General features: G+C 42.5%; 1 protein-coding gene across 1 annotated transcript in view; it reads right to left on the bottom strand.

Moving 5' to 3' along the window:
- Positions 1–1,385: 1,385 nt before the first annotated feature.
- LOC139389752 (5-hydroxytryptamine receptor 7-like) overlaps positions 1,386–13,039 on the bottom strand; it is an 85,611-nt gene continuing 73,957 nt past the window's right edge. Inside the window, exon 2 of the mRNA XM_071136684.1 lies at positions 1,386–2,124. Within this exon, the coding sequence (XP_070992785.1) occupies positions 1,386–2,124 (739 nt within the window). The remainder of the gene's footprint in view (positions 2,125–13,039) is intronic.

The following is a 13,039-nucleotide window of genomic DNA, read 5'->3' as shown; positions in this document are numbered from 1 at the left end:
GTGTGTGTGTCCCTTGGATCTCTGTGTGTGTCCCTTGGGTCTCTGTGTGTGTCCCTTGGGTCTGTGTGTGTGTCCCTTGGGTCTGTGTGTGTGTGTCCCCCTTGGGTCTGTGTGTGTGTGTCCCTTGGGTCTGTGTGTTTGTGTCCCCCTTGGGTCTGTGTGTGTGTGTCCCTTGGGTCTGTGTGTGTGTGTGTCCCTTGCGTCTGTGTGCGTGTGTCCCTTGCGTCTGTGTGTGTGTGTCCCTTGCGTCTGTGTGTGTGTGTGTCCCTTGTGTCTGTGTGTGTGTGTCCCTTGGATCTGTGTGTGTCCCTTGGGTTGACTTTGTAGTTAACTCTTTAATAGCTAAGTGATGTTGGCCAGCAGAGATCAATGTATTCTATTCAATGATTGAATAGAGAAACTGACAGTCAAAGGCATGTCTGGAAATAAAATGACAACGCAAAGCTGCCTTCTGAGGTGTATACTACAAAGCAGATTCAGTGAGTTAGCCAGCTAACTTTGATAAACAACTACAAATAACAGATGATTTTCTGGTTCATTAAAAAAGCTAAACATAGATACATGTATGTGTTTTTGGTTGTTGAGTCAATGAGACAATGGCAATTTCAAGATAATCTTTCTGAAAACGTTCAACATTTTCAGAATATTCAGGCTCCTTGATCCTGCTTTGTAGTATACCCCTCTGTTCTGCAGTGTTTTTGTTGGTAAACAGAAAACACTTAACTGCCTCCACAAAGTAATAGATTCACATATACCTATACAGACCACTTTCAATTGTTCACCATCATCACCTACTGTACCACAGACAAGATGAACTGGAAACAGTTATGTAGATACCGATTCCGTGACCTTCATTGGTTTAAATCAATAGCCACTGGCACCCACTTGCTCAAGCATCAATTTGGCAAATATCATCATGCAGAAATCTATTCGCAGCCCATGCTTTGAATGACCCAGAATTATCGCCTGGGTCCGCATGTCATTTCCCCAGTCAATGCACCATCCACCAGACATGAATATGAAGTCAGGACTGTGTAGCATATGCACAAAGCCAGTGTCAACTTGAATAGCCCGTCAAATACGGTCCATGGTTTTGGGTCCCAAAATAGAAAGACTGAGCGAGTCACACAGACACAGACCTAAGGAATGGCCTTATCTCTGTGCCTCTGCAGTGGGTTACAGAGGAAGTAACAGTCAGCCTCTGTCTTTATCTGTCTTTATCTACAATACTACTGCCAGGGCACAGGTCATCCCTCTAAGCTTCCATTATACAACCACAGAAACTGCACTTCCCAGTAGTTTTTGCAATAAGGACGGCATTTAAAAATCCTTGGACGCTTCTGGGGCCCCAAACTCTCCTCCTCCTCATCCTTGTCCCCTTCCTCCTACACCTTGAGGGCCTCATGCACGCCCACGGCGGACAGGCGTCGGTTGATGTTGCGGTAGCGGCATCGTAGCAGGTCCTTGTATGTGGAGCGCAGATCCCGGTTGAAGAAGGCATAGATGAAGGGGTTCATGAGGGAGTTGGCATAACCCAGCCAGAGGAGGAACCTTTCCAGCCAGATGGGCACGCAGCTGCACTCCACCCCGCAGATGAAGGGCCTAGCTGTGGACAGGATGAAGAAGGGCAGCCAGCAGACAGAGAACACACCGACAATCACCCCCAGCGTGGTGGCTGCCTTCTGCTCCCTTTTGAAGATGGAGATGTTGCGGCGCTCACGGGACAGCAGACGGGATAGCGCCGCACACTCCTCGGCCACACCTTGCGGCTTCAGGCCCTGCATCCTCAGCGCCTCACTGGCCACTGTCTCCAGCCGCTCCCGCCGGGCAAAGTCGGTGAAGCGGTGCTTCAGACCGCTCTTGCGGGCAGCCCTGAAGATCTTGTAGTACATAAAGAGCATGACAAGCATGGGGATGTAGAAGGCCACTGCCGTGGAGTAGATGGTGTAGCCAAAGTCCTGGCTGATGAGGCACACGCCGCCCGTGTGGACATTCTTGGCCCAGCCACAGAAGGGGGGCAGGGTGATGGAGGCGGACACCAACCACACCCCCAGGATCATCTTGGCCATCAGCTGACCGTTCTGCCTGGCTGGGTATGTGAGGGGCCGGGTGATTCCCAGATACCTGAGAGAGAAGAAACAAAAATAATTTAGCAAGGTAAACTTTATTATCCCATATGGAAATGCAAGCAGGATAAACATACAAGGCTACATGCCCCCCTTCTGCGGCTGGGTCAAGAATGTCCAAACGGGCGGTGTGTGCCTCATCAGCCAGGACTTTGGCTACACCATCTACTCCAATGTAAAGATGGCGCCGGAGAACAAGGCTGATGTTTTACGTATTCCTAACCAATTGAGTTTTTTTGTTTGTTTCTTTGCGTTGTTAGTAACTTATTAACTTATTTTGTACATCATGTCGCTGCTACTGTCTCTTTTGACCGAAAATAACTTCTTGACATCAGAACTTCGATTACTCACCACGGACTGGCAGAATCCTTTTTTAATTTAACAAGTTCGACATGAATGATATATCACTTTCCCGGAAACAGGCCCAGATCCCCGTCATTTGCGTGAAGAGAAGGTGGAGAAAAAGGGGCCATAGGGTGGGCTGCCTTCTGAGAATTTGTAGTCGATCGAATAAACCCCCATTTCCTTCCCTTCTGCTAGCACACAGCAATCTTTGGAAGATTAAATTACCAACGGGACATTCAAAACTGTAATATCTTATGCTTCACGGGGTCGTGGCTGAACGACAACATTATCAACATTCAGCTGGCTGGTTAAACGCTGTATCAGCAGGATAGAACAGGGGCATCTGGTAAGGCAAGTGGTGGCGGACTATGTATTTTTGTAAATAACAGCTGGTGCACGATATCTAAGGAAGTCTCAAGGTTTTGCTCGCCTGAGGTAGAGTATCTCATGATAAGCTGTAGACCACACTAACTACCTAGAGAGTTTTCATCTGCATTTTTCGTAGATGTCTACTTACCACCACAGACTGATGCTGGCACTAAGAAAGCACTGAATGAGCTGTATTCTGCCATAAGCAAACAGGGAAATGCTCACCCAGAGACGGTGCTCCTAGTAGCCGGGGACTTTAATGCAGGGAAACTTAAATCTGTCTTACCAAATTTCTAGCAGCATTTTAAATGTGCAACCAGAGGGAAAAAAACTCTGGACCACCTTTACTTCTTTTCTCTACTGTGTCATTGACTTGTTTGAGTTATTGGCTTGTTTATTGTTTACTCCATGTGTAACTCTGTGTTGTTGTCTGTGTCACACTGCTTTGCTTTATCTTGGCCAGGTCGCAGTTGCAAATGAGAACTTGTTCTCAACTAGCTGTCGTGTCTTTACTATCATTAAACTGAAGACGTATAGTTTTTATCAAAGATTCTCTGTAATTAGTATTACGCGAACTGATCAAACTGATTAATCATGTAACTGTAATTAACTAGGAAGTCGGGGCACAGAGGAAAATATTCAGATTACAAAGTTATAATTTCCTAATATAACCTTTCAGATATTTTCATATCTGATCAATAGTCTTCCGATTAATTAATTATTTACTTTACCTCACATTAGTCTCATTCCAAACGTGAATTGTTCGTCATCTGCACGAACCCAGTCTTCACTATGAGTCATCCATACATCAATTGTCTTAAATCATGTATTTATTAACTAACAATCACAGAAGTGCACACACAAACAAACAAAGTAAATATGGTTACAAGAAATGATAGGAGAATGTGCCCTAGTGGGCTAATGGCGGCTTGTTAGACAAAAGGGGGAGTAGGGTTCACCTGAGAAGTCACTACAGATTTGATAATTGTAGCAATTGAAATACTAATCCTTTGCACATGAACGCTCACTCATTCGGGAACAATTGCAATCAATCAATATATTTACTTATTCTGTCGGTATCGATAGTCTAAGAGTTTAACCACGTATTATGGTTAAAAGATTCAGCAATGGTCTGCAACCTTTGTACACTCGTAATAGAGAAAAACATGGTCTACTGAGAATTTATCAAAGTTGGGGTTTTATTCGGAATTGCAGAAAAGGGCTGTCCCGGGATGCCCGGCCCTAACTGGGCTCATGGGCAGTCCTCGGATTTAGTTAAACTCAAAAGGGAATTGGAGTTTCCTTCATTAAACAGTCCACAATCACATTACACAATTTTACAAACTGTATCATCCTCACTCATTCATCTTATACAACAATTAGATGTAAACCTCATATCTAAGGCTATTATACAGTATAAACAGTGTTATGGTAATGTGGCCGCACCGTCTCCCATGAGCCTCACCACAATGTAACAAACGGACCAGTTCGTAGCTGGATTCTTCACTGATCTTTTATACCTTCTCCGGAACATAAATGTTGTTCGGACCTCAAGTTCTGTGAGGTGCAAGAAATTCCTTTGTTCTCTGTGAAAATTCACTCTGTCGTTATACTGTGTGGCCATGAGGAGATCCTCTCCTCGGGAATTTACGACCTCTCTCTGACCACAGCAGTCTGGTTGTAGGAGCAGAGAGCAGGGGATGGTGCTCGATGTACCCAAAGAGGGCAACATCATGACATAGCCTACCTGGTTAAATAAAGGTGAAATTTCAGCAAATCTGACCATAATGCTATCCTCCTGATTCCTGCTTACAAGTAAAAATTAAATCAGGAAGCACCAGTGACTCGATCAATTAAAAAAGTGGTCAGATGAAGCAGATGCCAAGCTACAGGACTGTTTTGCTAGCATAGACTGGAATGTTCCAGGATTCCTCTGATGGAATTGAGGAGTACACCACATCAGTCATTGGCTTCATCAAAAAGTGCGTCGATGATGTCGTCCCCACAGTGACCGTACATACATACCCCAACCAGAAGCCATGGATTACAGGCAACATCCGCACTGAGCAAAAGGCTAGAGCTGCCGGGACTCTAACCTGGACGCTTATAAGAAATCCCGCTATGCCCTCCGACAAACCATCAAACAGGCAAAGCATCAATACACGACTAAGATCGAATCGTACTACACCGGCTCTGACACTCGTCAGATGTGGCAGGGCTTGCAAACCATTACAGACTACAAAGGAAAGCACAGCCGAGATCTGCCCAGTGACACGAGCCTACCAGACGAGCAAAACTACTTCTATGCTCGCTTCGATGCAAATGACACTAAAACATGCATGTAAGACCTTTAAACAGGTCAACATTCACAAGGCCGCAGCGCCAGACGGATTACCAGGATGTGTACTGCGAGCATGCGTTGACAAACTGGAAAGTGTCTTCACTGACATTTTCAACCTCTCCCTGTCCGCGTCTGCAATACCAATATGTTTTAAGCAGACCACCATAGTCCCTGTGCCCAATAACACTAAGGTAACCTGCCTAAAAGACTACCGACTCATAGCACTCACATATGTAGCCATGAAGTGCTTTGAACGGCTGGTCATGGCTCACATCAACATCATTATCCCAGAAACCCTAGACCCACTCCAATTTGCATACCGCCCAAACAGATCCACAGATGATGGCATCTCTATTGTACTGTACAGATTTGGCATGGGTCCTCAGATCCTCAAAAGGTTCCTCAGCTGCACCATCGAGAGCATCCTGACTGGTTGCATCACTGCCTGGTATGGCAACTGCTTGACCTCCGACCGCAAGGCACTACAGAGGCTAGTGCGAACGACCCAGTCCATCACTGGGGCCAAACTTCCTGCCATCCAGGACCACTATACCAGGCGGTGTCACAAGAAGGCCCTAAAAATTGTCAAAGACTCTAGCCACCCTAGTCATAGACTGTTCTCTCTGCTTCCACACAGCAAGCGGTAGCGGAGAGCCAAGTCTAGGTCCAAGAGGCTTCTAAACCGCTTCTACCCCCAAGCCATAAGAATCCTGAACATCTAATAAAATGGCCAACCAGACTTTTTGCATTGCCACTCCCCCCTATTTTATATCACTGTTACTCTCTGTTGTTATCATCTATGTGTAGTCACTTTAATAACTCTACCTACACGTACATATTACCTCAACTAACCGGTGCCCCCGCACATTGACGCTGTACCGGTACCCCCCCCCGTATATTGTTTCACTATTGTTATTTTACTGCTGCTCTTTAAATGACTTGTTACTTTTATTTCTTAGGACCACTTTAAGCCATGCACTCCACAGAGCTGGGCTTTACGGAAGAGTGGCCAGTAAAAAGCCATTGCTTAAAGAAAAAAATAAGCAAACACGTTTGATGTTCGCCAAAAGGCATGTGAGAGATTCCCCAAACGTATGAAAGAAGGTACTCTGGTCAGATGAGACTAAAATGTAGCTTTTTGGCCATCAAGGAAAACGTTATGTCTGGCACAAACCCAACACCTCTCATTACCCCGAGAACACAATCCCCACAGTGAAGCATGGTGGTGACAGCATCATGCTGTGGGGATGTTTTTCATCGGCAGGGACTGGGAAACTGGTCAGAATTGAAGCATGGTGCTAAATATAGGGAACTTCTTGAGGGAAACCTGTATCAGTCTTCCAGAGATTTGAGACTGGGACGGAGGTTCGCCTTCCAACAGGACAATGGCCCTAAGCATACTGCTAAAGCAACACTCAAGTGGTTTAAGGGGAAACATTTAAATGTATTGTAATGGCCTAATCAAAGCCCAGACCTCAATCCAATTGAGAATATGTGGTATGACTTAAAGATTGCTGAACACCAGAGGAACCGATCCAACTTGAAGGAGCTGGAGCAGTTTTGCCTTGAAGAATGGGCAAAAATCCCAGTGGCTAGATGTGCCAAGCTTATAGATTCATACCCCAACAGACTTGCAGCTGTGAGTGCTGGTGGCTCTACAAAGTATTGACTTTGGGGGGGGGGGGGGGGGGGGGTTATGAACGTTCAAGTCTTCTGTTTTTTTGTCTTATTTCTTGAAAAAATATTTTGCATCTTCAAAGTGGTAAGCATGTTGTATAAATAAAATGATACAAATCACCCCAAAATCTATTTTAATTCCAGGTTGTAAGGAAACAAAATAGGACAAATGCAAAGGGGGTGAATCCTTCCGCCAGCCACTATCTTGCATCTACTCAAATGTGTAAGCATTTCACTGTAATGTTCACCTGTTGTATTCGGCGCATGTGACTAATAACATTTGATTTGATTTGACAATACAAAACATAGAGACACTGGGGCAGCAGGATCAGGAAAACACGACAGCACTCCGAGCTAGAACATAACGTTCTGAGAACCATCTGTTGTATAGAGCTTGAGAGCGTTCAGTAGATGTCCTATGGTTATTTTGCATACAACGTTCCCACAACTTTCTGGGAATGGTGCAAGATAGGTATTAAAGAAACTTGACAAAGCATTTGTATTTTCTTTATTTTTATTACTTTAACTGAATGTTTTCTAAAAGTTCTAACATGGTTACATTTTATATTTTTCTGGCAATAGATATTTCAACTTGTTTGACATTGGGAACAACATTGGGAAAAACGTTCTTCTGTGGAAATGTCAGTACTTCAGCATAACATTTCCTACAGGTTTCCTCATGGTTCTATTGAAAGTAATGTTCTCAAATAGTTCAGAGAACGTTAAGAAATAACATTATTCTACAGAATATTCCACACGCGTTCCCATGTGATAATATTTAATGTCATATTTTTATAACATTCCGGGAGCATTAAAAAATGGTATGACTTAAGAGATGTTCTCAGAACATTCAAATAATGTATGTATCTCTTATGTCAGTCCTTGGCAATATTCCGGGAATATAAAAAATAATCTACACATTAACATCAATTAGCTCTAAATTCCATTCTCAGAACATGAAGAAAACTTTACATACAAAAATAGAAGAAAATGTAAATAACTTTCACAGAATGTTCTAAGAATGTTTAAAAAAAACATATACATTCCATTCTCTTATCAACTGGGTGATAGCAATCTGAGAGTTTTTCCAGGATCAGACTGGTAGGTTGGTGTATGTGTCTTGCCTTGGTTACACAACAACAGAGTCATGCCACCACTCCACTCCACTCCACTCACTCCCCCATCCCAACTCTTACTAATGCATTAATAACCATCTCAGTCTCAAACTCTCTTTCTCTGTCAGTCCCAGTGCACTTACACCACTGTGGTAAGACTGTGAATGGGTAATTAAACACAGTGCATTCGGAAAGTATTCAGAGTCCTTGACTTTCTCCACATTCTATTCTAAAATTCATTGAATTTTTTTCTCTCTCATCAATCTACACACAATACCCCATAATGACAAAGCGAAAAAGGTTGTTTATTTTTTTGATGAAAATGTATTAAAAATTAAAAACAAAAAAACATATTTACATAAGTATTCAGACCCTTTGCTATGAGACTCGAAATTGAACTCAGGTGCATCATATTTCCATTGATCATCATTGAGATGTTTCTTCAACTTGATTAGAGTCCACCTGCGGTAAATTTTATTGATTGGACATGACTTGGAAAGGCACACACCGGTCTGTATAAGGTCCAACAGTTGATAGTGCATGTCAGAGCAAAAACTAATCCATGAAGTCGAAAGAATTGTCCGTAGAGCTCTGAGACAGGATTGTGTCGAGGCACAGATCTGGGCAAGGGTACCAAAAAATGTCTGCAGCATTGAAGGTCCCCAAGAACACAGTGGCCTCCATCAATCCTACTTACTGGTGCTCTCCCCCCTTGGGTTGTGCCATGGCGGAGATCTTTGTGGGCTATACTCGGCCTTGTCCCAGGAAGGTGGTTGAAGATATCCCTCTATTGGTGTGGGGGCTGTGCTTTGGCAACGTGGGTGGGGTTATATCCTTCCTGTTTGGCCCTGTCCGGGGGTATCATCGGATGGGGCTACAGTGTCTCCTGACCCCTCCTGTCTCAGCTTCCAGTATTTATGCTGCAGTAGTTTATGTGTCGGGGGGCTAGGGTCAGTTTGTTATATCTGGAGTACTTCTCCTGTCTTATCCGATGTCCTGTGTGAATTTAAGTATGCTCTCTCTAATTCTCTCTTTCTTTCTCTCTCTCGGAGGACCTGAGCCCTAGGACCATGCCTCAGGACTACCTGGCATGATGACTCCTTGCTGTCCCCAGTCCACCTGGCCGTGCTGCTGCTCCAGTTTCAACTGTTCTGCCTGCGGCTATGGAATCCTGACCTGTTCACCGGACGTGCTACCTGTCGCAGACCTGCTGTTTTCAACTCTCCAGAGACAACAAGAGTGGTAGAGATACTCTTAAAGAAAGGCCAACTGACAATTATTCCTGAGGTGCTGATTTCCTGAACCGTCGACAACTACTGTGATTATTATTATTTGACCATGCTGGTCATTTATGAACATTTGAACATCTTGGCCATGTTCTGTTATAATCTCCACCCGGCACAGCCAGAAGAGGCCTGGCCACCCCTCATAGCCTGGTTCCTCTCTAGGTTTCTTACTAGGTTTTGGCCTTTCTAGGGAGTTTTTCCTAGCCACCGTGCTTCTACACCTGCATTGCTTGCTGTTTGGGGTTTTAGGCTGGGTTTCTGAACAGCATTTTGAGATATATTTATAGCAGCCACATACAAACAGCATGATCACTTTGCTTGTTTTATAATATCTCCTTCTCGCATCTACGCACTCTCCTTCTCTCACCTTTCTCTTCACTTGTGAACACAACAGAAAAGCTGTCTGTGAACAGGTGAAAAAAACTTTCCAAGCCAGACCTTCATACCATAACCGCTAACCGTTACACACAGCCTACATCATTGTCACCATATTAGCTAACGTCATAGTCAACATAGCTACTAGAACTAGCTCGTTAGAAAATCTGCTACAATCATGCAGTACAGAGTACAGCAAGCAGTTTAGCAGTTACACCGGTGGGCCCTGGTGACAATACATTTATAAAACCAAAAGCTTACCCTGACTTGGAAGGGTTCCAGTGTTGGATAGTCATGGCCAGCTAGCTAACATAGCATTACTTTCTGTTTGAGCAGGGTGTTTGAGTAGGCTAAACTAGCTACCTGCATTCGCTAGCTAAGTAAGTGAAAGTGAAAAAAAATCCTACGGAATATAACGTTAGCTTGCTCTCTCACTCTCTCTCTCTTACCTATCCTTCATTTTTGAAGAAATGTATTTGTTCAAAACTGTTACACTATTATCTTTCTCTTTGAGTCAACTACTCATGACATGTCATGCACTGCACCGCTAACCAGCTGAAGCTTTTGCTTTCAGTAGTAGATTCATTCTCTGATCCTTGATTGGGTGGACAACATGTCAGTTCATGCTGCAAGAGCTCTGATACGTTGGAGAACGGCATAATTACTGTGTAAGTCTATGGAAGGGCATAATCATGAGCCTCCTGGGTTTTGTATTGAAATCAATGTACCCAGAGGACGGAAACTAGCTGTCCTCCGGCTACACCATGGCGCTACTTCAGAGAGTGCTGTTGAGGCTACAGTAGACCTTCATTGCAAAACAGTGTGTTTTAATCAATTATTTGGTGACATAAATATATTTAATATAGTTTTATCTAAAAAGGTTTACTTTTTTATGTTTAACTTTTTTTATGCAATTCACTGAGGATGGTCCTCCCCTTCCTCATCTGAGGAGCCTCCACTGCTTGACTTATTTTACATTTTGTTGTATTGCAGCCTTACTTCAAAATTGATTCTAAAACAAAATGTCTCACCCATCTACACACAATACCCCAAAAGGACAATGTAAAAAAAAAACGTTTTGGTCAATACATGTTAGAATCATCTTTGGCAGCAATTACAGCCATGAGTCATTTTGAAGTAAGTCTCTAAAAGCTTGGAGACTGTACAATATTTGCATTTTTATTTTTATTCTTCAAGTTCTGTCAAGTTGGTTGTTGATCATTGCTAGACAGCCATTTTCAAGTCTTGCCCTAGATTTTCAAGCAACTCCAGTGTATATCTAGCCTTGTGTTTTAGTTTATTGTCCTGCTGAAAGGTGGCTTTGTCTCCCAGTGTCTGTTGGAAAGCTGACTGAACCATGTTTCCTCTAGGATTTTGCCTGTGCTTAGCTCTACACCATATATTTTTTATCCCCCCCAAAACACTCCCTAGTCCTTGCCGATGACACGCATACCCATAGCATGATGCAGTCACTACCATGCTTGAAAATATAAAGAGTGGTACTCAGTGATGTGTTGGATGTGCCCCAATCATAACACTTTGTAATCAGGACATAAAGTTCATTTCTTTGCCACATTTGACTTTAGTGCCTTATTTATTCCGTACAGGCTTCCTGCTTTTCACTCTGTAATTTAGGTTAGTTTTGTAAAGTAACTACAATGTTGTTGATCCATTCTCAGTTTTCCCCAATCACAGCCATTAACCTCTGTGACTGTTTGAAAGTCACCATTGGCCTCATGGTGAAATCCCTGAGTGGTTTCCTTCTTCTCCAGCAACTGAGTTAGGAAGGATGCCTGTATCTTGGTAGTGACTGGGTGCATTGATAAATCATCCAAAGTGTAATTAATAACTTCACCATGCTCAATGGGATATTTAATGTCTGCTTTTGTTTTTACCCATCTACCAATAGGAGCCCTTCTTTGAATCTGTGTTTGAAATTCAGTGCTCAACTGAGGGACCTTACAGATAATTGTATGTGTGGGGTACAGAGATGAGGCATCAACAACCATTGTAACCACTACTATTGCACACAGAGTGAGTCAATGCAACGTATTGTGACTTAAGAAAATGTTTACTCCTGAACTTATTTAGGCTTACCATAAAAAAGGGGTTGAATATTTATTGACTCAAGATATTTCAGCTTTACAGTTTTTATTAATTTGTACAAACGTCTCAAAACAGAATTCCAATTGACATTACGGAGTATTGTGTGTAGACCAGTTACACCAAATCTCAATTTAATCAATTTTAAATTCAGGCTGTAACACAACAAAATGTTAAAAAGGTCAAGGGTTGTGAATACTTTCTGAAGACACTGTAGCTAGCTCCCAAAGACTGAAATAAGATAAATATATGTTTTCAAGTGCACTTTAAATATGCAGCATGCAATATGAATTGTTTTGATCGTATGAATAGAGAACACTGCTGACCATTTAGCCAATTTATTGAAAGCTAGCCAATGTTACAGTTTGAGTAGCCTAGCCAGCTACCGTAAATGTCAGTTTGTGTTTCATTAGCTATCTCTGTCAGTGAATTACATTTTGTAATCATGCTTATGCACGATTATATGCCTCATTTCAAGTAACTAGCTGCAGGCTAAAAGAAACATTGAATCATAAACGTGGCACTGAAACCGAAACAAAAGCATGTTGATTGAAAGTGTGTGTGTTTGAGTGTGTCAGGTATACTAGAATGGAGGTTTAAAAACGACAGCTGCATATACATATTAGCCAATACATATGGCATAGCCTACACATATAGCAATAAAATCTTCTCTAAAAAAAACGGTTGTATAAGGTGCTCTGCAATAAGATAAACAAAGTTTGATTTCAAAACCAGGTGAGTTTTCAAATAGCAGCTTCCCAATATCATGATAGGCGTGCATAATGTTGGATGCATTGGAATATAAGGTATGGAGAATGATAGAGAGGCTGTAGGATTATAGAAACAGTTGGGAAATTAATGTTTGAGTTTAAAATGCTAAATGTTCAGTGAATGTGAGTATATTAAGGTGGTTTAAATGATTCGCTTTCCTGCTAACCTTCTAAAAGTTGACGGTACCAAAATCTTGCCAATCCATTCATTAATCTACTAACTATGACAGAGTGTGAGATGTACTCATGTTACCCATAATGTACGTTTCATGCATATACATTTGAACAAAGAACACCATCACAAATAGTGTTTCACAATTATTGAGTATGGAGACAAATAGCAAAGTTGTCTCAGGCAGTATTTGAAGTATCTAAATATAGTGTAACCTACTAATCAATGTATATCAAGTGCTGTGGAGGGCACAATCTTTCAATGTTGCAGTCCAGAAATGAGAGCTTTACCATCTATACCAAAAGCCTGGGCCTCTGATGGACACTGTAGAACTGTCTGTATTCCCCCTTTCTCTCTAGG

The sequence above is a fragment of the Oncorhynchus clarkii genome, chromosome 30 (genome assembly GCF_045791955.1).
Source record: "Oncorhynchus clarkii lewisi isolate Uvic-CL-2024 chromosome 30, UVic_Ocla_1.0, whole genome shotgun sequence".
NCBI classification, from domain to species: domain Eukaryota; kingdom Metazoa; phylum Chordata; class Actinopteri; order Salmoniformes; family Salmonidae; genus Oncorhynchus; species Oncorhynchus clarkii.
Note: the sequence above shows the minus strand (reverse complement) of the source record. Positions and strands in the feature narration are given on the sequence as shown.